We start from the raw sequence: 26,387 nt of genomic DNA, 5'->3' as shown, positions 1-26,387 counted from the left end.
CCTGGGCTAATTTGCTTTATTGTACAGAGAGATTTATTTTATCCTTCATTTAACTGACCCTGTGTACATTTTGCTGCCCTCTGGATCGGTCTATAGCTCCCTCCCTCTTCCCCGTTGCCCCCCCCCCCCCCCCCCCCCCCCCCCCCCCCCCGCCCTCACCCCCACTTTGGCTTCAGCTGTCTTTTCCTTTTATTTTCCGGGAAAGAGGGGATTTCTTTATCGCCCCTTCTTTGCACATTTTGGTTTGATGCTTTTAAGTGTCCGTTTCGCTTTGTTATTTTGGGGCTGTGCTCCAATTGGGAGCGGCCCCTTTCAACTTGTCCCTCAGTTGATATCTGTTATCCTATTTAGTTGTAAAACCTAAAAATACATCATGGGGAACCGGATGGTCCACACCCTGTGACCACTGCGGGGGTTGTAACAGTGACACAGAAGGGCGGATGGAGAAGGATATTTAAAAGTGGCAGGACAAGTTGAGAAAGCTGTTAAACTGTTAAAAAGAAAGGTATTAAAGCTTGACTTTACAAAAGCATTGATGTTACCCTGAGCATTGGAGATTGTTAAGGTGAGAATGCTGCTGGTGTGGGAGTTCCCTGAGGCAAAGACCGCCCAGATAAGTTTACGCCATTCGAAACCTGCACTGAACCACCTGCCTTCACATCACTATAGCCTGTGTCAGCAGATTCGCAGATAGCATAACGACCTGTAGCAACAGAATGTAAATGCTCTCGCATTACAGAACTTATCTCTAATCATCAGCGCTATCTCCTTTGAGTATTCCCACCGAAACCAGCACAACTAAAATGACCAAAGGCGAATGTAATGGTAAGAAAATGCTTACATTTGACACAGAAGATAGAGTTTGTATTATTGCTTTGTGTTGGTTGATTTACTGCTGTTGTGATTGGCACGAATTCTCCCTTTTCTGTATCTAACTTCCTTGAACTAAAATTGGTGCGGGTAATTTAATTTTCTATCATGCCTCACTTAAATCTGAACCGATAATTCCAAAAGTAATTATTCATAATCACTCATCTCCACAGTAGATCAGCAACAAAGGTAGAAATTACAAAATCATTTAGAACGCTGTAAATGTCGGGAACTTTAGCGTCATTCTAGATGGATGAATAAAGGTAGAACGATACTCTCTTGTCATCTTTTTAAACAAATTCCAATTAAAGGGCAATTTAGCCTGCCCAACCCACCTACCCTGCACATCTTTTGGGTTTTGGGGGTGAGACCCACGCCGATACGGGGAGAATGTGCAAACTCACCATGGACAGTGACCCGGGGCCGGGATCGAACCTGGGTCCTCGGCTCCATGACTTATCTTGTCATTATTTGTAGTTTAGGGCGGCCTGGTGGTGCAGTGGTTAGCACTGCTGCCTCACGGCGCTGAGGACCCGGGTTCGATCCCGGCCCCGGGTCACTGTCCGTGTGGAGTTTGCACATTCTCCCAGTCTAATTCCATTATTCTGATCACTCCCCTTACCCTGTTACATCCATTCTCCTGTCCCCCCTCACACCCTGAAATATTGCTCATTGTCAAGAAACACCCGATTTTCTGTTTCAATGTACTCATGGATTCTGCTTCAATAACAGTTTCATTCAGAGACACACACAGAAAAAAAAGGGGTTTCTACCGTCGGTGTTGGTCAAATGAAGGTCTTGAGTTGGAGGAGAAACTAATGTGGGTTCCAGAACTGGGCCGACCCGCAGTCCAGGCTAGGGTCCAAGGCCTAGGCTCACCTGCAGACCAGGCTGGGGTTCCAGAACTGGGCTTACCCACAGTCCAGGCTGGGGTTCTAGAACTGGGCTTACCCACAGTCCAGGCTGGGGTTCTAGAACTGGGCTCACCCACAGTCCTGGCTGGGGGTTCCAGAACTGGGACCACCCTCAGTCCAGACTGGGTGATCCGGGGAAGTGAGCCAAGAGTTGTGGTGACAATATTTTCCAGCCATGATAGGACGGGAGGGAACAAGCACATGGACTCACAATGTGCATTTGGGACAGCAGTAGGCCATTCGGTCCCACAAGCTTGTTCTAGCATTTGACAAAATCCTGGCTGGTTTGATTGTGGCCTCAACTCTACTTTTCTGTCTATCCTTTGACTCAGTAAGAATCTCTGTAACTCAGCTTTAAACATATTCAAAGCCTGCTCTGCTCTCTGAGGAAGAGAATTTTGTAAACAAGTGATTCACTGAGAATTTTAAAAAAAAATTGTTCAAGGGTGTTATTGGCTAGACCACCATTTATTGACCATCCCCAATTTCCATTGAGAAGGTGGTGGTGAGCTGCCTTCTCGAATCACTGCAGTCCCTGAGGTGTAGGTACACCCACAGTGCTGTTAGAGAGGGAGTTCCAGGACTTTGACTCAGCGACAGTGAAGGAACAGCGATATGTTTCCAAGTCAGGGTGTTAAGTGACTTTGAGGAGAAACTCCAGGTGGTGGGGTTCCCAGGTATCTGCTGCCCCTGTCCTTGTCGATGGTCGTGGTTGTGGGTTTGGAAAGTGCTGTTTGAGGAACCTTGGCAAGTTCCTGCGGTGCATCTTGTAGATGGTACACACAGCTGACTATGTGCACCAGAGAGTGAATGCTTGTGGATGGGGTGCCAATCAAGCGGGCTGCTTTGTCCTGGATGGTGTTGAGCTTCTTGAGTGTTGTTGGAGCTGCACTCACCCAGGCAGTGGAGAGTGTTCCATTACATTCCTGACTTCTGCCTTGTAGGTTTTGGACAGGATTCGAGGGCAGCATGGTAGCATTGTGGATAGCACAATTGCTTCACAGCTCCAGGGTCCCAGGTTCGATTCCGGCTTGGGTCACTGTCTGTGCGGAGTCTGCACATCCTCCCCGTTTTGCGTGGGTTTCCTCCGGGTGCTCCGGTTTCCTCCCACATTCCAAAGATGTGCAGGTTAGGTGGATTGGCAATGATAAATTGCCCTTAGTGTCCAAAATTGCCCTTAGTGTTGGGTGGGGTTACTGGGTTCTGGGGATAGGGTGGAGGTGTTGAACTTGGGTAGGGTGCTCTTTCCAAGAGCAGGTGCAGACTCGATGGGCCGAATGGCCTCCTTCTGCACTGTAAATTCTATGATAAAATTCTATGATGATTTGGGGAGTCATGAAGTGAGTTGCTCGCAGCAGGTTTCTTAGCAACTGGCCTGTTATTGTTGCCACAATGTTTATATGACTAATGCAGTTCAGTGTCAAGTCAATGGTAACCCCCAGGATGCTGATCGTGGAGAATTCAGCAATGGTAATGACTTGAATATCTCCTCATCTCCACCTTAAATGGAAGATCCCTGTGCCCCGTGGATCTGGGGCTACATTTTACGTGGCACCGCCAGGTGTGTTTTCAGTGGTGGGAATGTAGAAGAGGACAGGTGCCCACCCGACGACTTTTCCTCCCACCCCCGAGCTCAGCCCCATAACGTGGGGATGTGCAGGCAGTGAAACTGGCATCACCTCGCACCAGACTTAAACCAATAGTCAAGGGTCAATTACGCTTGCTATCAAGTTTCATCGTATATTTTCGGGTGGGCAGTCAGGTGGAAGTAAGCAGTCCAAATGTGCAAAGAAATTCTTCAAAGGGCAGAAGGATGGTGATGTTCTACCTTCAGGGGCTGCCCTTTGCCAATGAGAGAGAACATCCCCAACGCTCCCCCCCCCCGCCCCCCCCCCCCCCCCCCCACCCCACCACCACCACCACACACACTTTTTCCTAGCTATCTTACACCCATCCCTCCATTCCCTCCCTGATCCACCCAGACCCTCCCCTGGCCAACACCATCGACTTTATTCCTCCTCTTCTTGGAGTCCACCAATGCGCTCTTGGCCATTGAGGCTGCTGGCCAATCCTATTGGCTGGAAGTTCCTAAAGATGGGATTCCCCTCCCAGTGAGGGGCTCGTTATGGCTGTGGGGCGGGTCTACCCCCCCCACCCCGCCTCCCTGTAATATCCAACCCCTCGTCTCCAGCTTCCCAAGTGAAAATATCCGATCAGCATCCACACTGTCAAACGCCCTCAGGCTCTGAACATGTTTCAAGAAGCTCACCTGTCATTCTTCTAAACCGCAGTGGATAAAAGCCCGGAACCTTCGGTACTACGATAACCCCTACATCCCAAGCTTCAGTCAAGTGAGCTTTCTCTGAACTGCTTCCAATGCAATATCTGTTCTTAAATAAGGCAACCAAAATAATACACAGCATTCCAGAGGTGGCCTCACCAACACCCGGGGCAATTGTAACAAAACAACCTCACTTTTATGTTTTATACAAACAATATGCCACTTGCCTTCCGAACTACTTGCTGAACCAATGTGCTAACGTTTTGTGATTCATGTTCCAAGATACTCAGATTTCCCTGTTCCACCGATGTCTCCAATCTCTCTCTATTTAAATAACAGCCTGGTTCTCGATTCTGCCAAAATGGGCAAGTTCACATTTTCCCTCCATGTGCCAATTTTATGACCACTCATTCAACCTATCTTTGCAGACTCCTTATATTCTCTTCATAACTCACCTTTGGGCAGCACGGTAACATAGTGGTTTGCACAATTGCTTTGCAACTCCAGGGTCGCAGGTTTGATTCCCGGCTTGGGTCACTGTCTGTGCGGAGTCTGCACATTCTCCCCGTGTGTGATTATGGGGATAGGGTGGAGGCGTGGACTCGGGTGGGGTGCTCTTTCCAAGAGCCGGTGCAGACTCGATGGGCTAAATGGCCACCTTCTGCACTGTAAATTCTATGATCTTTGTGTCATCAACACAGTTAGCTACCATATATTAGGTCCCTTCTTCAAAGTCATTGATTTAAACTGTAAGTAGTTTCAAGCCCCATCACCGCACTCCACTCGCAGTCTCCTGCCACCCCAAAAATTACCCATTTGTCCCTACTCTCTGTTTCCTGTTAACTAACCAGTCCTTAACATGTTACCCCTCACCCACCCCCACCATGCCAAGAACTCTTATTTTGTCACTTTTATGTGGCACCTTGTCAAATGTCTTCTGGAAATCCAAATACAGCACATCTGCAGGTTCCCCTTCATCTTCATTAAAAAGAAAGGGAAAATAATACCATTTTCAAACGTCTAATGTTCTTTTGATTGTATTAAGCACCTCAGTGTGCGACATAATCTATGTCAAAAATTTTGAATATTATTGACCTTTCTGTGATGGTTATTTTGAAATGTTTTGTAATGTTCTTTCAGATATTTTATGAATAATATTTTTGTAAATAAAAAGAAGCTGAGTTACATAAGAGTTCTGCTGAAATTCTAGTTCAAGTCAAAATCGGCTGGTGAATTATTATTTTTACTGTATTGAATTTCTTAGGGAAAACTGAGTACGACACTTATGCAGAGTGTCTTGGAAAAGCCCTGTGCTATATTCCCACCCCCATGACAGTAGGATTGTATGCACCCTGGGGATCTGGAATCAACCGGCTTCTGCACAATGTCCAAAGTAAGTTCACTCTGTTTTGACATTTTCATCTACATCACTGTAGCTACATCATTTCAGCCAATTGTCCGTCCATTGCCAGGTTTTAACCTGTCTGTTTAATAAGATTGTCATAACCTGGGGTTAAACAGGTCATGGGATCCTCAAGCAGGTTTTGAGACACTTATGAGACTGGGGGATTGATATTCCCAAAGGATTATGGGGAATATGCACTTCCCCACTGAGGGGCGGGGCCTCATTCTACATCCTGTATAAAACCAGAGGGCTGCCTCTTGTAGAAGAGCAACTGCTCTGTACTCTTGTTCTGTTGCATGAAACCTTTTTTCTTTTTGTTCGACCTGTTCGGCTCGGTGTGGACTCGTTTCCGGGCCTTATTCTGGCGATGAGGATAGGATTCAACCTGTTTGGATTGCTGTGGATTCCATTCCGCACCTTAGAATGAGGACAGGCATTTATCCTTCTCCTTATTGTCAGCTCAAGGACGAGGAAATTATGAGATGTCGAATTAATATTTGTTATTTGTCAAAACACTGCTACATCCCATCACATTTGGCACAGTGGCACAGTGGTTAACACTGCTGCTTCACAGCTCCAGGGTCAAAGGTTCAATTCCAGCCTCAGGTGACTGTGTGGAGATTGCACTTTCTCCCGTCTGCGTGGGTTTCCTCCCACAGTCCAAAGATCATAGAATTGTAGAACTTACAGTGCAGAAGGAGGACTTTCAGCCCATGGTGAGTCTGCACTGGCCCTTGGAACGAGCACCCTACCTAAGCCCACACCACCACCGTAACCCAGTAACCCCACCTAACCTTTTTGGACACTAAAGGTCAATTTATAATGGCCAATCCACCGAACCTGCTCATCTTTGGACTGTGGGAGGAAACTGGAGCACCTGGAGGAAACCCATGCAGACAGGGGGAGAATGTGCAGACTCCGCACAGTCAGTGACCCAAGCCGGGAATCGAACCTGGGACCCTGAAGCTGTGAAGAAACTGTGCTAACCACTGTGCTACTGTGCCGGTTAGGTGGATTGGTCATGCTAAAAATTGCCCCTTAGTGTCCAAAAGGCTAGGTGGGATTACTGGGTGATGGGGATAGAGTGGAGGCATGGACTTAAGTACGGTGCTCTTTCCAACAGCCAAATGGCCTCCTTCTGCACTGTGTATTCTATGATACGTGACATCCAGTCCCCATGAAATACCCTGGCTGGGGGGTTTGCTGGTATGGTTCGGGTGGGTTTAAACTAATTTGGCAGGGGTGTGGGAATCAGGACAGAAAGCAAGGAAGTGTAGAGACTGGGAATGAGCATGGTACCAGGGCCAGGCTGGCTCAGGGGAAGGGCAGGCTGGGGGAGGTCGAACTCACTGGGCTGGAGATCTGGAGTGTATCTGCTTCAATGCACGGAGTATAACAGGTAAGACAGATGAGCTGAAAGCCTTGACTCACGCATGGAACTTGGGTGTGGTGGCTGTAACGGAGACTTGGTTAAAAAAGGGACAGGATTGGCAACCAAATATTCCAGGTTATAGGTGTTTTAGACGAGACAGGGAGGAAGGTAGAAGAGGCGGGGAGTTGCAATACTGGTTAGAGAACATATTACAGCTGTAATGAGGGAGTACACCTTGGAAAAATCAAGTAACGAGGCATTGTGGGTGGAGCTCAGAAACAGGAAGGGGGCAGTCACTAGGATGGGGGTGTACTACAGGCCTCCCAACAGCCCACGGGAAGTTGGAGAACAGATATTGGATAGATGTAGAAATAATAGGGTTGTTGTAGTGGGAGATTTTAATTTTCCTCATGTTGACTGGAAATCCCTTTCGACTAGGGGTCTGGATGGTGAGGAATTTGTTAAGTGTGTCCAAGAAAGTTTTTTGGAACAATATGTGGATAGTCCAACTAGAGAGGGGGCTATACTGGACCTAGTACTAGGGAACGAGCTGGGCCAGTTCATCAACATTGTAGTGGGAGAACACGTGGCGAACAATGACCACAATTCCGTGAGCTTTTAGATGCTCATGGAAAAGGACGAGTGTTGTCCGAGGGTTAAGGTGCTAAATTGGGGGAAGGCTAACTACAACCAGATTCGGCCGGATTTGGAGGCTGCTGATTGGGTGAGGCTGTTTGAGGGTAAATCCACATTTGGCATGTGGGAGTCGTTTAAGGAGCAGTTGATGGGAGCGCAGGGCAGGCATGTGCCGGTAAAAAGGAAGGACAGGAAAGGCAGGATTCAGGAACCATGGATGACCAGGGAAATTGAGAGTATTGTCAAAAAGAAAAAAAGATGCCTATGTGAGGTACAGGCAACTAAAAACAGTGAAGCACTTGAGGAATACAAGGAAAGTAGGAAAGAGCTCAAGCTGGGAGTTAGGAGAGCAAAAAGGGGTCACAAAATGTCCTTGGCAGACAGGATTAAGGTGAATCCCAAGGCATTTTATACATATATTAGGAACCAGAGGGTAGCTAGAGAAAGAGTTGGCCCACTCACGGTTAAAGGAGGGAAATTATGTTTAGAATCAAAGGAAGTAGATGAGGTCCTTAATGAGTATTTTGCATCGGTATTCACAAAGGAGAGGGACATGTTGATTGGTGGTGTCTCAGAGGGATGTGTAAACACTTTAGAACAGGTTGTTATTACGTGTTAGGTGTGTTAAAAAGTATTAAGGTAGACAAATCCCCAGGGCCAGATAGCATCTATCTCAGATTGCTGAGGGAGGCAAGAGATGAAATCACTGAGCCTCTGACAATTTTTGTGTCCTCATTGGCCACAGGTGAGATCCCAGAGGATTGGAGGGATAGCCAATGTCGTCCCGTTATTAAAGAAGGGTAGCAAGGATAACCCGGGTAATTATAGGCCAGTGAGCTTGACGTCAGTGATAGTGAAATTGTTGGAAAAGATTCTCAGAGATAGGATGTATGCACATTTGGAAGTGAATGGTGTTATTAGCGACAGACAGCATTGTTATTTACAAGGGAGGTCATGTCTCACTAATTTGATTGAATTTTTCGAGGGAAGGTCTGTGGATGTTGTCTACATGGACTTTAGTAAAACATTTGATAAGGTCCCTCATGGCAGGCTGGTGCAAAAGATTAGGTCACGTGGGGTCAGGGGTGAACTAGCTGGATGGATCCAGAGTTGGCTTGGCCATAGAAGGCAGAGGGTAGCAGTGGAAGGGTGTTTTTCTGAATGGAGGTCTGTAACTAGTGGTGTTCCGCAGGGATCAGTTCTGGGACCTCTGCTCTTTGTAATTACATAAAATTCACAGTGCAGAAGGAGGCCATTCGGCCCATCGAGTTTGCACCAGCTCTAGGAAACAGCACTCTACCCAAGGTCCACACCTCCACCCTATCCCCATAACCCAGTAAACTCACCCAACACTAAGGGCAATTTTGGACACTAAGGGAAATTTATCATGGCCAATTCACCTAACCTGTACATCTTTGGACCGTGGGAGGAAACCGGAGCACCCGGAGGAAACCCACGCACACACGGGGAGGATGTGCAGACTCCGCACAGACAGTGACCTAAGCCGGAATCGAACCTGGGACCCTGGAGCTGTGAAGCAATTGTGCTATCCACAATGCTACCGTGCTGCCCCTATATTATTTATTTATAATATATATAAATGACTTGGAAGAAAACGTAATGGGTCTGATTAGTAAGTTTGCTGATGATACTAAGATTGCAGGAGTTGCGGATAGTAATGAGGATTGTCAGAGAATACAACTGGATATAGATAGGCTGCAAAATTGGGCAGAGAAATGGCAGATGGAGTTTAACCCAGTTAAATGCGAGGTGATGCATTTCGGTAGATCCAATTCAGGTGGGAGCCATAAAATAAATGGCAGAACAATCAGGAGCATAGAGACAGAGAGAGATCAGGGCATGCAGGTCCACAGATCCTTAAAAGTGGCAGCACAGGTGGAAATGGTGGTGAAGAAAGCATACGGCATGTTTGCCTTCATAGGGCGGGGTATCGCGTATAAAAGCTCGAAAATTATGTTACAGTTATATAGAACGTTGGTTAGGCCACATTTGGAATACTGTGTCCAATTCTGGTCACCACACTACCAGAAGGACGTGGATGCTTTGGAGAGAGTACAGAAAAGGTTTACCTGGATGTTGCTTGGTGTGGAGGATGAGATTGAATAAACTGGGATTGTTCTCCCTAGAGAGACGGAGGCTGAGGGGCAACCTGATAGAAGTTTATAAAATTATGAGGGGTACAGATAGGGTGAACAGTTGGAGGCTTTTTCACAGCGCGTAAATGACAATTACAAGGGGGCACAAGTTCCAGGTGAGGGGGGAAAGGTTCAGTGGAGATGTGCGGGAGGGAGTTTTTTACACAGAGGGTGATAATGGCCTGGAATGCACTGCCAAACGAGGTGGTTGAGGCAGACACGTTAGTGACCTTTTACCTGGATAGACACATGAACAGACGGGATGTAGAAGGATACAGGCGGTTGGTTTAGATAGGACACATGAACGGAGCAGGCTTGGAGGGCCGAAGGGCCTGTTCCTGTGCTGTATTGTTCTTGATTCTTTGTTCTTTGAAACTGGCACCAGAAGCAACTTGTGGTGGACTCATCGGGACTTTTAGCATTCTTGACAGAATTCCTGTGGTTACGGTGGTAATAAAGGGTTGTCAGTCTCAATAGAAACTAACTTAAATATACTCTGGGGCGGTATGGTGGCACTGTGGTTAGCACTGCTGCCTCACGGTACCAGGGACCCGGTTCAGTTCCAGCCTCAGGTGACTGTGTGGCGTCTGCACATTCTCCCCGTGTCTGCGTGGGTTTCCCCCGGGGCTCCGGTTTCCTCCCACAGTCCAAAGATGTGCAGGTTAGCTGGATTGGCCGTACTAAATTGCCCCTTGGTGTCCAGGGATGTGCAGGTTAGGTTATGTGGGGTGGGCCGAGGTGCAGGAGGAGGGTGACCTCCTTCTGCACTGTAGAGATTCTATGGTTCCAAACTGATTAATGTCGGTCTTGCCTTGAATGGCATAGAACTAATGCAACCTGTTTATCTTGCTAGAAATTTGTTGAAGTTAATCAGACCTGAGGGAGGGGAAATTTGTTTCTACATCGGCACTTCCAGCAGAGTTTCCTGGGGGCAGACAGAACCATGGGAAACCAGTATCTCTCAGGGTTAATCAGTCGCCTGGATGTTGCGACACATGGAATTCAATAATGGTGGTTGTGAAGAAATGGAAAGGAATGCTGACGAACAGGCTTAGTACCAGCTAACTTGGATATTGGCAAAGGGAGTGAGAGGTTTCAACAAAGCTGATTGTAAATTATGTCAGGTTGACAGAAAAAAAAAGCCATGCTTGAAAGGGATGGTTATTCATCTCGCGAGGAAAATGAACAAAGCATTGAAATTAATATGATGTGGAGATGCCGGCGTTGGACTGGGGTGAGCACAGTACGAAGTCTTACAACACCAGGTTAAAGTCCAACAGGTTTGTTTCGATGTCACTAACTTTCGGAGCACTGCTCCTTCCTCAGGTGAATGAAGAGGTCTGTTCCAGAAACACATATATAGACAAATTCAAAGATGCCAAACAATGCTTGGAATGCGACCATTAGCAGGTGATTAAATCTTTACAGATCCAGAGATGGGGTAACCCCAGGTTAAAGAGGTGTGAATTGCATCAAGCCAGGACAGTTGGTAGGATTTCGCAGGCCAGATGGTGGGGGATGAATGTAATGTGACATGAATCCCAGGTCCCGGTTGAGGTCGCACTCATGTGTGCGGAACTTGGCTATAAGTTTCTGCTCGGCGATTCTGCATTGTTGCGCGTCCTGAAGGCCGCCTTGGAGAACGCTTACCCGGAGATCAGAGGCTGAATGCCCTTGACTGCTGAAGTGTTCGCCGACTGGAAGGGAACATTCCTGCCTGGTGATTGTTGCGCGATGTCCGTTCATTCGTTGTCGCAGCGTCTGCATGGTCTTGCCAATGTACCACGCTTCGGGACATCCTTTCCTGCAGCGTATGAGGTAGACAACGTTGGCCGAGTCGCACGAGTACGTACCACGTACCTGGTGGGTGGTGTTCTCGCGTGTAATCGTGGTATCCATGTCAATGATTTGGCACGTCTTGCAGAGATTGCCATGGCAGGGTTGTGTGGTGTCGTGGTCACTGTTCTGAAGACTGGGTAGTTTGCTGCAAACAATGGTTCGTTTGAGGTTGCGCGGTTGTTTGAAGGCAAGTAGTGGGGGTGTGGGGATGACCTTGGCAAGATGTTCATCGTCATCAATGACTTGTTGAAGGCTGTGAAGAAGATGACGTAGTTTCTCCGCTCCGGGGAAGTACTGGACGACAAAGGATATTCTGTCGGTTGTGACCCATGTTTGTCTTCTGAGGAGGTCGGTGCGGTTTTTCGCTGTGGCGCGTTGGAACTGTCGATCGATGAGTCGAGTGCCATATCCCGTTCGTACGAGGGCATCTTTCAACGTCTGTAGATGTCTGTTACGCTGCTCCTCGTCTGAGCAGATCCTGTGTATACGGAGCGCTTGTCCATAGGGGATGGCTTCTTTAATGTGTTTAGGGTGGAAGCTGGAGAAGTGGAGCATCATGAGGTTATCCGTGGGTTTGCGATAAAGCGAAGTGCTGAGGTGACCATCCTTGATGGAGACGAGTGTGTCCAAGAATGCAACTGATTTTGGAGAGTAGTCCATGGTGAGTCTGATGGTTGGATGGATCTTATTAATGTCATCGTGTAGTCGTTTCAGTGATTCTTCGCCGTGGGTCCAAAGGAAAAAAATGTCATCGATGTATCTGGTGTATAACGTCGGTTGAAGGTCCTGTGCGGTGAGTAGGTCCTGTTCAAACTTGTGCATGAAGATGTTGGCGTATTGCGGTGCGAATTTGGTCCCCATGGCTGTTCCGTGCGCCTGGATGAAGAACTTGTAGTCGAAGGTGAAGACGTTGTGATCCAGAATGAAGCGGATGAGTTGCAGAATTGCGTCTGGAGATTGGCAGTTGTCGGTGTTGAGTACTGAGGCTGTTGCCGCAATGCCGTCGTCATGGGGGATGCTGGTGTAGAGTGCCGAGACGTCCATTGTGACGAGGAATGTTCCTGGTTCAACTGGTCCATGGGTGCTGAGTTTCTGTAGGAAGTCCGTCGTGTCGCGACAGAAGCTGGGCGTACCTTGTACGATGGGTTTCAAGATGCCCTCGATGTAGCCAGAGAGGTTCTCACACAAGGTCCCATTGCCTGAAACGATAGGGCGGCCTGGTGTGTTGGCCTTACGTATTTTTGGGAGGCAGTAGAGACCTCCAATGCGGGGAGTACGTGGGATGAGAGCACGTAGGGTGCTCTGAAGATCTGGATCCAAGGTCTTGATCAGTCTGTTAAGTTGGCGGATGTGTTCCTTGGTCGGATCTGCGGGTAACTGTCTGTAGTGTTCTTGGTTGTTCAGTTGTCGGTATACTTCTTTGCAGTAGTCCGTTCTGTTCAGTACGACAGTGGCCCCTCCTTTGTCTGCTGGTTTGATGACGATGCTGCGGTTGGTCTTGAGAGCGTGGATGGCATTGCGTTGTGCTTGGGTGACGTTCGGGGCTGTCTTGTGAATGCGACTGATGAATCTGGCATTGACGCGACTCCTGACGGCTTGAGCATACATGTCGAGTCTAAGGCAGCGGCCTTCCGGAGGGGTCCAATTCGACTCTTTCCTCTTCGATTGCCGCACCGCAGATCTCTCGGTCTGCTGTTCCGGTTCATTGATAGTCTGCTTGGGTTCGCTGTTGGCCTCTTGGGGTCTGTGGAAGAATTCCCGGAGCCTCATTCTCCTGATGAATTCCTCCGTGTCTGCCGCGAGACTGATGGGGTCCATTTTGGTGGTGGTGCAGAAATTGAGCCCTCTGCTGAGGACTTCGATTTCGTCTGGTTGAAGGGTGTACTCCGACAAGTTGACAATAGATTTCCCTGTATTGTTTTCTACTGTGGCACCGGGGGTGGCTTGGTTGCTGCCGGTGGTGATGCCAAGATGAAACTTGGCATCACCACCGGCAGCAACCAAGCCACCCCGGTGCCACAGTAGAAAACAATACAGGGAAATCTATTGTCAACGTGTCGGACTACACCCTTCAACCAGACGAAATCTAAGTCCTCAGCAGAGGGCTCAATTTCTGCACCACCACCAAAATGGACCCCATCAGTCTCGCGGCAGACACGGAGGAATTCATCAGGAGAATGAGGCTCCGGGAATTCTTCCACAGACCCCAAGAGGCCAACAGCGAACCCAAGCAGACTATCAATGAACCGGAACAGCAGACCGAGAGATCTGCGGTGTGGCAACCGATGAGGAAAGAGTCGAATTGGACCCCTTCGGAAGGCCGCTGCCTTAGACTCGACATGTATGCTCAAGCCGTCAGGAGTCGCGTCAATGCCAGATTCATCAGTCGCATTCACAAGACAGCCCCGAACGTCACCCAAGCACAACGCAATGCCATCCACGCTCTCAAGACCAACCGCAGCATCGTCATCAAACCAGCAGACAAAGGAGGGGCCACTGTCGTACTGAACAGAACGGACTACTGCAAAGAAGTATACCGACAACTGAACAACCAAGAACACTACAGACAGTTACCCGCAGATCCGACCAAGGAACACATCCGCCAACTTAACAGACTGATCAAGACCTTGGATCCAGATCTTCAGAGCACCCTACGTGCTCTCATCCCACGTACTCCCCGCATTGGAGGTCTCTACTGCCTCCCAAAAATACGTAAGGCCAACACACCAGGCCGCCCTATCGTTTCAGGCAATGGGACCTTGTGTGAGAACCTCTCTGGCTACATCGAGGGCATCTTGAAACCCATCGTACAAGGTACGCCCAGCTTCTGTCGCGACACGACGGACTTCCTACAGAAACTCAGCACCCATGGACCAGTTGAACCAGGAACATTCCTCGTCACAATGGACGTCTCGGCACTCTACACCAGCATCCCCCATGACGACGGCATTGCGGCAACAGCCTCAGTACTCAACACCGACAACTGCCAATTTCCAGACGCAATTCTGCAACTCATCCGCTTCATTCTGGATCACAACGTCTTCACCTTCGACTACAAGTTCTTCATCCAGACGCACGGAACAGCCATGGGGACCAAATTCACACCGCAATACGCCAACATCTTCATGCACAAGTTTGAACAGGACCTACTCACCGCACAGGACCTTCAACCGACGTTATACACCAGATACATCGATGACATTTTTTTCCTTTGGACCCACGGCGAAGAATCACTGAAACGACTACACGATGACATTAATAAGTTCCATCCAACCATCAGACTCACCATGGACTACTCTCCAAAATCAGTTGCATTCTTGGACACACTCGTCTCCATCAAGGATGGTCACCTCAGCACTTCGCTTTACCGCAAACCCACGGATAACTCATGATGCTCCACTTCTCCAGCTTCCACCCTAAACACATTAAAGAAGCCATCCCCTGTGGACAAGCGCTCCGTATACACAGGATCTGCTCAGACGAGGAGCAGCGTAACAGACATCTACAGACGTTGAAAGATGCCCTCGTACGAACGGGATATGGCACTCGACTCATCGATCGACAGTTCCAACGCGCCACAGCGAAAAACCGCACCGACCTCCTCAGAAGACAAACATGGGTCACAACCGACAGAATACCCTTCGTCGTCCAGTACTTCCCCGGAGCGGAGAAACTACGTCATCTTCTTCACAGCCTTCAACACGTCATTGAGGACGATGAACATCTTGCCAAGGTAATCCCCACACCCCCACTACTTGCCTTCAAACAACCGCGCAACCTCAAACGAACCATTGTTTGCAGCAAACTACCCAGTCTTCAGAACAGTGACCACGACACCACACAACCCTGCCATGGCAATCTCTGCAAGACGTGCCAGATCATTGACATGGATACCACTATTACACGCGAGAACACCACCCACCAGGTACGTGGTACGTACTCGTGCGACTCGGCCAACGTTGTCTACCTCATACGCTGCAGGAAAGGATGTCCCGAAGCGTGGTACATTGGCGAGACCATGCAGACGCTGCGACAATGAATGAACGGACATCGCGCAACAATCACCAGGCAGGAATGTTCCCTTCCAGTCGGCGAACACTTCAGCAGTCAAGGGCATTCAGCCTCTGATCTCCGGGTAAGCGTTCTCCAAGGCGGCCTTCAGGACGCGCAACAACGCAGAATCGCCGAGCAGAAACTTATAGCCAAGTTCCGCACACATGAGTGCGGCCTCAACCGGGACCTGGGATTCATGTCACATTACATTCATCCCCCACCATCTGGCCTGCAAAATCCTACCAACTGTCCTGGCTTGATGCAATTCACACCTCTTTAACCTGGGGTTACCCCATCTCTGGATCTGTAAAGATTTAATCACCTGCTAATGGTCGCATTCCAAGCATTGTTTGGCATCTTTGAATTTGTCTATATATGTGTTTCTGGAACATACCTCTTCATTCACCTGAGGAAGGAGCAGCGCTCCGAAAGCTAGTGACATCGAAACAAACCTGTTGGACTTTAACCTGGTGTTGTAAGACTTTGTATTGAAATTAATAATTATTGCACCAGTGCAATAAGAATGGCACAATGTGCGAATGTTTGTCTGCATTTGTTAAATGTAAATACCAAACGCTGATGTCAAAGCCCCAATATAGGAAGGTGACCAAACTTCTTAACACACCCAAGGGCCCTACTGAGATCGATCTAGTCTTGCTTTGTCCTGGGTGAGCAATGCAAACAGCATGCTGGTTAGAATATTTTTAAATGTCGTCATTGATCCAGCGACCAATAGCCAACTTCCAGGTCACGACATGGCCCATACTGAGGTCAGGGGTAGTTGCTAAGATACAGCAGATAGAAAACCCTGAATGTTTGTCCTCTGCATTCCAAAGGCCAAAACAATTTTGTAGCGTTGCATGTTGCATGTGGATGGAGCTTGAGGGAGCTGGATAACATCAGAATGGGAGATTTTCCTCCTACAGGTTAGGATGCTCGGGTATCAGAACCTCATCCACCAATTAAAACATCCATGACGTGGAGATGCCGGCACTGGACTGGGGTGGGCACATTCAGAGGTCTCACAACACCAGGTTAAAGTCTGACAGGTTTATTTCAAGTTACTTCATCTGAGGAAGGAACAGCGCTCTGAAAGCTTGTGATTTCAAACAAACCTGTTGGACTTTAACCTGGTGTTGTGAGACTACTTACCGTAATGAAAAGGGGACAAGGGCAGCACGGCGGCGCAGTGGTTAGCACTGCTGCCTCACGGCGCCATGGACCCGGGTTCAATCCCGGCCCCGGGTCACTGTCCGTGTGGAGTTTGCACATTCTCCCCGTGTTTGCGTGGGTCACAATCCCACAACCCAAAGATGTGCAGGGTAGGTGGATTGGCCACGCTAAATTGCCCATTAATTGGGGAACAAAAAAAGAATTGGGTACTCTAAATTTATGAAAATAAAACAAAAACAGGGGGGAGAAAATGGTTCACGTGTGCAGAATCGCCAGGAGCTGACAGTGCCACAAGCAGCCGCCACTTTCCATCTTATTCGGTTCCTTATCCCCACGCCCGCTTTTAGCCAGCTCTGTGGAATAGCCACCACATCATGGCTGGCATTTTCCAGCCATTGGGATTCCCGTTTCCTGCTGGAAGAGTACCTCCGCCCACAGGATTCCCGGCAGCATGGGCTGGCTTCAATGGGAAATCCCATTGACAAACAGCAGCAGGAGAGATTCCTACCAGCAGCGAAGGGTCGGTGCAGATTGAATGGGCCGAATAGCCTCCTTCTGCACTGTGGGAATTCTATGGATTCCTTTTTTAACAATCTAGCTTGTGCCCGGTTTGAACTGTTAATTTCAATCGTACCTCCAGACCTGCTCTGAACTTATCACTTTATCACTCCAGTAACCCAAATTAAATTCTTAATATCCCAGCTCCTATTTTGAAGCAAATATTCAGATTTTGATAGAAAAGAGAAACTTATTCCATCCCGCTTGCAATAAAGGACAATCTTTTAAAAATAAATTTTTACAAGGTGTGTGGGCTTCGCTGGTGAAGACAGCATTTTTTACCCATCCCTAATTGCCCTTGAGAAGGAGGTGGTGAGATGCCACCTTGAACTGCTGCAGTCTATGCTGGTACACCTACAGCGCTGTTAGGGAGGGAGTTCCAGGATATTGCCCCAGCGACAGTGAAGGAACGGACGATTTATTTCCAAATCAGGGTGGTGAGTGACTTGGAGAGGAACTTGGTGGGGCTGCCCAGGAATCTGCTGTTCTTGTCCTTCTAGATGGTTGTGGGTTTGGGAAGTGCTGTCTGAGGAACCTTGGTGAGTTCCTACAGTGCATTTTGTAAATACACCACACTGCGGCCACTGTGCGTCAGTGGTGCAGGGTTTGAATGTTTGTGGAAAGAGGAGCAATCGAGCGGGGCTGCTTTGTCCTGGAAGGTGTCGAGCTTCCTGAGTGTTGTTGGAGCTGCGCTCATCCAGGCAAATGTAGAGTATTCCATCACACTCCTGACTTGTGTCTTGTAGATGGTGGACAGGCTTTGGGGGGTTAGGAGGTGAATTACTCGCTGTAGGATTCCTAGCCTTTGACCTGCCCTGGTAGCCACAGTATTAATGTGGCTCGTCCAGTTCAGTTTCTGGTCAACGGTATCCCACAGGAGTTGATTGTGGGGGATTCAGCGATGGTAATGCCATTAAATATCAAGGGGCGATGGTTAGACCCTCTCCTGTAGGAGATGGCCATTGCCTGGCACTTGTGTGGCGGGAATGTAATTTGCCACTTATGAGCCCAAGCCTGGATATTATCCAGGTCTTGCTGCATTTGGACACGGGCTGCTTCATTATCTGAGGAGTCGCGAATGGTGCTGAACATTGTGCAGTCATCCGCGAACATCCCCACTTCTGAGCTTGTGATAGAAGGAAGGTCATTGATGAAGCAGCTGAAGATGGTTGGGACTAGGACACTACTCTGAGGAATTCCTGCAGTGGTGTCCCAGGACTGAGATGACTGACCTCCAACAACCACAATCATCTTCCTTTGTGCCAGTGTGACTCCAACTAGCGGAGAGTTTCCCCTGATTCCCATTGACTCCAGTTTAGCTCGGGCTCCTTAATGCCACACTCGGCCAAATGCTGCCTTGATGTCAAGGACAGTCACTCTCACCTCATGTCTAGCATTCAGATCTTTAGTTCATGTTTGAACCATGGCTTGGGCCGGCACGGTAACACAGTGGTTAGCACTGCTGCCTCACAGTGCCAGAGACCCGGGTTCAATTCCAGCCTTGGGTGACCTGTCTGTGTGGAGTTTGCACCTTCTCCCCGTGTCTGCGTGAGTTTCCTCCAGGTGCCCTGGTCAAAGGTGTGCAGGTTACGTAGGGTGATGAGGCTGCGGGGATAGGGCAGTGGAGAGGGCCTGAATCGGGTGCTCTTTCGGAAGGTCAGGACGGTGGGCCGAATGGCCTTCTTCTGCACTGTAGGGATTCTATGGATTTCCTGGAAAGGGTGGCGATGTGGAGTGGAAACTGGTCTGTGCAGCTGGCAAGCTACACGTCGGTTTACACTCTGAGACTGATCCTTTGGAAAAATATGGTAAGATTCCACCCCCTACAATTGCAGCAAGGCATCTTTACTCTACCCAGTCCTCTTGTGATGAAACGCAATGCTTACCATTTGCTTTCCCAATTGCCTGCTGTATCTCCATGCCAGCTTTTAGCGACTCATGATCAAGGACTCCCAGATGGGATATCACCCCATTGGACTTCAATACTTCCCAATTTTTCACCCTTTAAGAAATACTCTGCTTTTTCTTTTCTACCAAAGTGGTAACTATGGGCTTATTAACGTTTTATTCTGCCTGCCATTTTCTTGCCCATTCACCGAGCCTGTCCAACCTCCTTGAAACTTCATGACACCCTCCCTATACAATTCTCACCTAATTGTGTCATCAGCAACGTTGACCCCCGCATCTAACTCATTCATATAGATTGTGAGCAGCCATAGCTGAAGCACTGATCCCTGCAGTACCCCACTAGTAACAGCCGACCATCCAGAGAATTATCAGTTTATTCCTACTCTCTGTTTTCTAACTGTTAAGCAATTCTCAGTTTACGCCAGTACAGTTCGTCCAGTCCTGTGCAGTCTAAGTTTGTTTATTAACTTCCTGTGTGGGAGCTTATTGAAAGCCTTCCAAAAATCCAAATACACCACATCCACTGTTTCGCCTTCATCTATTCTACAAGTAACATCCTCAAAAAACCTCCAACAGGTTTATCAAACATGAATTCCCTTTCATAAACCCATGTTGACTCTGCCCAATCATATCATTATTTTCCACATGTCCAGTTACCACATTCTTTAGACTAGATTCTAACATTTCTGCCACCTTGAACTGACATCAAACTTATAGGCCAGTGACTCTCCGTTTTCTCTCCCAGCCTGCTCCCCTCCTTAAATAGTGGGGTTAGATTTGCTACTGTGCAGTCGGCAGGAACCTTTCCAGAATCTATAGGATTTTGAAAGGTAAGCACCATTGTAACAACTATCTCTGTAGTGACCACCTTCAACACTTTGGGATATGCCTCTATCGGTTTTGGAGATTTAAAAACCTTCAATCCAATTAATTTTTTGGGTGCTAGTTCTTTATTAATGCAAATTTCTTTCAGCTCCCTGATCACTTTCCAAACCAGAAGACCCTATCCTAACGGGTGTGACCATCTCCTGAAACGTAGGGTCTGGGTAACTCTCTCCCTCACTGATGTGTTTGTGTCCGCAACTCCTCCAGCTCAATGAGCCGAAGTTCCTCGAGCCGCAAACATTTCCATGTTTTCCCAGAATCACAATGTTATCCAGGATCTCTCACATGCTACAAACTTGACATATCACCTGTCCTGCCATCCTTAATGTGTTTTAAATAATTACTTAGTTAAATTATTTACTTTATTTATGGTGCTTTTTATATATTTTATTAAAGAACTACCAAGTTGTGCACTGTTTTAAACCCAAGGGTGCATTCTGTTTACTTCTCTGAGGTTAACTCTATTCTATTTTGGACTGCTTTAGAACATACAGTGCAGAAGGAGGCCATTCGGGTCTGCACCGACCCACTTAAGCCCTCACTTCCACCCTATCCCCGAAACCCAATAACCCCTCCTAAACTTTTTGATCACTTAAGGGCAATTTAGCACGGCCAATCCACCTAACCTGCACGTCTTTAGACTGTGGGAGGAAACCGGAGCACCCGGAGGAAACCCACGCAGACATGGGGAGAACGTGCAGACTCTGCACGGTGACCCAGCGGGGAATTGAACCTGGGACCCTGCCGCTGCGAAGCTACAGTGCTATCCACTTGTGCTACCGTGCTGCCCACAGTTACAAAGCCAAAGCTCAGAGTGTGGACAGGGGCGAACCCCCAATCCAGCTCCTTGCCTGCCCCAAAAACCAATTCAAATTGAATCCAATTCATGGTCTCCACAAGAGAGACATACCAGATCCAGGCATTACACCTGATCCCACGCTCATCTTAGCCAAAAGGCCGAGAAGCGATCGCAAAAGGCTGAGAAGCGATATCGCCGCACTATATTGAACAAAGAACAAAGGAAAGTACAGCACAGGAACAGGCCCTTCGGCCCTCCAAGCCTGCGCCAACCATGCTGCCCGTCTAACCTAAAACCTTCTAAAGTTCCGGGTTCCGTATCCCTCTATTCCCATCGTATTCATGTATTTGTCAAGATACCCCTTAAATGTCACTATCGTCCCTGCTTCCACCACCTCCTCCGGCAGCGAGTTCCAGGCACCCACTACCCTCTGTGTAAAAAACTTGCCTCGTACATCTCCTCTAAACTTTGCCCCTCGCACCTTAAACCTCTGTCCCCTAGTAATTGACTCCTCTACCCTGGGAAAAAAATTCTGACTATCCACTCTGTCCATGCCCCTCATAATTTTGTCGACTTCTATCGGGTCGCCCCTCAATTTCGGTCATTCCAGTGAGAACAAACTGAGTTTATCCAGCCTCTCCTCATCGCTAATACCAGGCAACATCCTGGTAAACTCTTCTGCACCCTCTCCAAAGCCTCCACATCCTTCTGGTAGCGTGGCAACCAGAATTGAACACTATATTCCAAGTGTGGCCTAACTAAGGTTCGATACAGCTGCAGCATGACTTGCCAATTTTTATATTCAATGCCCCGGCCGATGAAGGCAAGCATGCTGTATGCCTTCTTGACTACCTTCTCCACTTGCGTTGCCATTTACTGTGACTTGTGTACCTGTATACCCAGATCCCAATGTCAATACACTTAAGGGTTCTTCCATTTACTGTCTATTTCCCACCTGTAATAAACCTTCCAAAATGCATTACCTCACATTTGTCTGGAATAAACTCCATCTGCCATTTCTCTGCCCATGTCTCCAACCGATCTATGCCGTGCTGTATCCTCTGACAGTCCTCATCGCTATCCGCAATTCCACCAACCATTGTGTCATCCACAAACTTACTAATCAGACCAGTTACAATTTCCTCCAAATCATTTATAGATACTACGAACAGCAAAGGTCCCAGCACTGATCCCTGCAGAACACCACTAGTCACAGCCCTCCAATCAGAAAAGCACCCTTCCATTGCTACCCTCTGTCTTACCAGTCTGCCATGAGGGACCTTGTCAATGGCCTTACTGAAGTCCATGTAGACAACATCCACTGCCCTATCTGCATCAATCATCTTTGTGACCTCCTCGAAAAACTCTATCAAGTTAGTGAGACACGACCTCCCCTTCACAAAACCGTGCTGCTTCTCGCTAATACGTCCATTTGCTTCCAAATGGGAGTAGATCCTGTCTTGAAGAATTCTCTCCAGTAATTTCCCCACCACCGATGTAAGGCTCGCCGGCCTGTAATTTCCTGGATTATCCTTGCTTGGTCCTCACTTTCCCTTATTCCAGACACAAGTTTTTCAAACATTGTCCCTTACACTGAGCTCTTACCAGCCAATCAACTTCCTCGCTTCTTGTGGCTTCACAGTTGTCCTTTTGTCCCCCCGCAACTGCCTCACAGTAGCTGAACTATTCACCAAATACCCCTCACCGCTGGCAGCAGAGCAACACCACTTTCTGAAAGTGGAGGGGGGGCGGTGGGGGGCGGGGGGAGGTGGATAAAGTTCGAAAGCAAAAATCAAAAGAGCATCTCTTTCCTTTCGGCATCAAATTCCAACTCTGCTCCCAATTTCCAAATGTACTCACTCGGGCTCATTCTCAACATAAAGAGATACATTTGTATTCTGAAAGTAAATGCGTGCACTGACAATGTCATTCTTTTCCAGAACAAATGATTCGAGAAGTGCAGAGCAGGGAGAAGAAGGAATTGGCGAAGACCCGGGAGAAAACTCGGTCGACCACCGGCCTAGGCTTTGTGCACCTTTTGTTGCATTTGGTCTTCCTCCAGCCTCAAATGACGGAACAGCACAAAAAGCGGAAAACCGTCCGGTTCATATTCATCCAGTTCAGTGCCTGGGAGTTCGCAGGAAGTGAAAAGCTTTGGGCGGGCCTCATAACAACACTGTGTGATAACATTAAAGACCAATTTGGATGCATTCCAACCAGCATTGTTCGGGCCCTTGGCCACCAGTCCACGGTACAACAAAGCGAATCCAACTGCGAATGGGTATCGAAAAGAATCCTCCGAATTCCTGTTTGGCTCATTTTCAGTTTCCTCCTGTTGCTAGCTCTGGCACTAATACTGGTCATGGCAAAGTATGGTTTTTCTGTTGGCAAAATGGGGAATGATTACATCATGGCCCTTGAAGGTGTTGGTTTTGGGTTAATTGGATGCTCTGCTCTCCTTACCTTGAAGAACTCCCTCATGGTGGGCAGAAATATTTTTGTCAGCCAGAAGGCCAAGATGGAAAGCCTAATGAACAAATCGGACTTCAGCTCTCAGCTGGGGTTCATGAATGACATAAAACAGGAAGTTAAAGTTCTGACAAACTTCATCCACTATGTGGAGATATTTGAACGGAGGAAGGTTCGAATTGTCCTGGAAATCATGAGCCTCGACAGGTGCACCCCAGATAAAGTTGTCGGAGTTTTAGATGCCATGAACATCCTTCTTTCAGCTCCAGATGCTCCCTTTATTTCAATATTGGCCGTTGATCCGAGCATTATAGCGACCTGCGTGGAGAAATCTAATGTGCTGAAAGGTATGGCGGACAATGGCTATGAGTTCCTTAACAGGATCGTGACCCTACCATTTTCTGTGCCAAAAATGGATGCCCAGACCAAACTCAACTTTATTCAGGAAGTAGTGGAAGGCAAAGATGCCCTAATGGATGACACCCCACTGCAGCCTGAACCACTTGAAGTCAACAAGTGTCGGGAAAATCTTTTGGAAATCGTGCCGCTGATTAACGTTTCCAGTGGACATGACGAACCTTCCAAGCTAAAAATTGGGGAAATGAACACAGGTCACTATATCCGGCAGGCCTATCAATGCTTAATGGACAGAGATAGCGACCTCCAAGAGTATATTGAGGAGAACTTCCTGCAAATGAGAAGGATAGTGAACATAATTCCAATAATGGTGACACTCATGTTGGAAAGAAATGTTTCAATAAGTTCCTTCACCCCGCAGAGAATTGCTGCATGGGTTATCCTGGCCAGCTGCTGGCCATGTCGCCTCAGTTGGGTCTGGCAATGTTTGGAAGACGCAGAGCAAATGAGTGAGTTCGGCAAAGAGAAGTATATTCATGATGAGATGCTACTGTGGACCATTTATGAAAACTCCTCGGATAAGTTGATATTAATTCAATCCAGCATCGAAAAGCTATTGACACTGGATGGAGATCCTGAAGTCTTTCAAAAGTTTCTATCAATCAGTTACAAGTTCACCGTTAAAGATGCAAAAGTTATCCTGCCGTATACAATTAATCTTGATTATTCCTTAAAGAGGAAAATGGAACTACTTCTTGGAAGTAGGTTATTAGGAAGAAAAGCGACCTCGCTTCCCGACGATGCTGCCAGTTTGGAATGAGAAGCTAGTTAATGAGGAGGAAATTATTTTAACAAACAATGAGATTGTTACTTCTCTACAGGTCAATGATTCCTCAAGTACACCAGCCTAATTGTTAAGCCATATTGATCCAAACATACAAGAACAACAACAGATGTGGGACAGCCAAAACACACACTTTCCTGTGAATTGAACAGATGGAGGCTGCCTAAATTATAGCATCATCAACAAAGTTATGCACTTTGCTGTATTAAGTACACAAATGAACAACCTCCAGCTTCAGCTGGGGAATTTAATTTTGTGCAGGTTTGGTCATCCATTTTGGTCATCCATTTTGGTTATCTATTTTGGTCATCCATTTTAGATATCCGTTTTGGACCAAAAAAAGGATAGAGTATTTTCTAAATAGAAAGAGGTGAGGTACAGTGGATGTCCAAGGAAACTTGGAGGTTTCAGATGAAAAGATCTTTAAAATGCCAGTAACGCGCGCAGAAAATAATAAAAAAGGCCTTTATACATAGAGGACTGGGATAAAAGACACAGGTGTTATGCTGCAGCTATACACAACTCTGATTTGACCCCACTTGGGGTAAGCAGTTCTGGCACCACACCTTAGGAAGGGTATTTTGGCCGTGGAGGGTGTGCAATGTAGGTTTACAAAAATTATATCTGGATTACAGGATTGGGTTACGAGGAGAGATTACTTAAATTAGGCCTGTTTTGCTTGAATTTAGGCAGTAAAGGGGTGATCTGACTGAAGACTTCAAGATTTGGGGTGAATTCTCCTTCCCAGTAACCCGAAATGCCTCAGGCTTGAGTGATTGGAATGCACTTAGTGATTGGAATGTACTTGCCTCTCTTTGATGTGGTTGATGTTTGTAAACATTGGGGTTTCATCACTTAGAGTAACTCACCCATGAAGGGAGATGTGGAAGCTGTCGATCATAGCCCACAACTAGAAATTAAAGAATGGTTTGCAGCTACAGTATCTGAGGGGTTCAAACACAGATCACAGCAGTTCTCTTTCCAGGAATGGGCCCATGGTGCTCCCAGGTAAGTGTGACAGCTGTTATTTCTGTCACCCGCCTCTGTCCAAATTGCTCTCTAGCTTCCAGACAGAGGTCTTTTTTTCTGGAGAATCTGGGGGGGGGGGGGGGGGGGGGTTCCTTTAGTTATTGGGTCCCTGGTGGGGTCTCCCTAATAAGGGGAGCCCTGGGGAGTCTCCTTATTAAGGGGGTCCCTGTGGGAGGTTTCCCCAGTTAGGGAGTGATGGGGGGGGGGGGTGTTGGGTCACCCCCGTACTTGGGGGAAGGGGGGCACCCAGTAAATCCAGGGGTAGGGGCTATTTTTCCATGTGGGGGGATGGTGCTCGGGGTTGGTTTGCTGTGCAGAGAGGGGTGCTGGCCACAAGACTTCGCTTTCGGGTCTGCCCGCTCAAAATAGTGGCCCGATAGCGGGACTCCGTCGAGAATCCCCTCCTAATCCTCGCCATGCATAAATTTGCATGCCGAAGAATACTGAATTGCTTCCTGATTTACGCTCCCATGGGGAATGTAAATTGGTAGCAATTCTCCTCCGGCAGGACAGCATCGTCCCCCAAACGGAGAATCTTGCCCACGATAGACAGGGTAGATTCAGAAAGAATGTTCCCGATGGTGGGGGAGTCCAAGACTAGGGGTCATAGATTGAGGATAAGGGGTAAACCTTTTAGGACTGAGGTGAGGAGAAATTTCTTCACCCAGAGGAATGTTGAATCTGTGAAAGCTCTTGGGGCTAAAGGGATCAAGGGATATGGGGGGAGGGCAGGATCAGGGTATTGAACTTGATGATCAGCCATGATCATAATGAATGGTGGAGCAGGCTCGAAGGGCCGAATGGCCTCCTCCTGCTTCTATTTTGCATGCATGTTGATG

The 26,387-nt window shown here is 47.8% G+C and overlaps 1 protein-coding gene across 1 annotated transcript; it reads left to right on the top strand.

Moving 5' to 3' along the window:
• Window positions 1–213: 213 nt before the first annotated feature.
• Window positions 214–25,619, top strand: nkpd1 (NTPase, KAP family P-loop domain containing 1). Its single transcript, XM_072490285.1, has 3 exons — window positions 214–825; window positions 5,330–5,458; window positions 22,790–25,619. The coding sequence occupies exons 1-3, from the start codon at window positions 804–806 to the stop codon at window positions 24,493–24,495; spliced, it is 1,857 nt and encodes a 618-aa protein (XP_072346386.1). The 5' UTR covers window positions 214–803; the 3' UTR covers window positions 24,496–25,619.
• Window positions 25,620–26,387: the final 768 nt, after the last annotated feature.

Source organism: Scyliorhinus torazame, chromosome 25 (assembly GCF_047496885.1).
Source record: "Scyliorhinus torazame isolate Kashiwa2021f chromosome 25, sScyTor2.1, whole genome shotgun sequence".
NCBI classification, from domain to species: Eukaryota; Metazoa; Chordata; class Chondrichthyes; order Carcharhiniformes; family Scyliorhinidae; genus Scyliorhinus; species Scyliorhinus torazame.
This window is presented reverse-complemented; position numbering and strand designations above follow the sequence as displayed.

What these genes read in the sequence shown, in the direction of transcription:
- nkpd1 (XM_072490285.1), top strand. Translation starts at nt 804, where the DNA reads ATGACCAAAGGCGAATGTAATG. An exon ending in GACCAAAGGCGAATGTAATG is followed by an intron (nt 826 to 5,329) that starts GTAAGAAAATGC and finishes TGAATTTCTTAG; the next exon opens with GGAAAACTGAGTACGACACT. An exon ending in GCTTCTGCACAATGTCCAAA is followed by an intron (nt 5,459 to 22,789) that starts GTAAGTTCACTC and finishes ATTCTTTTCCAG; the next exon opens with AACAAATGATTCGAGAAGTG.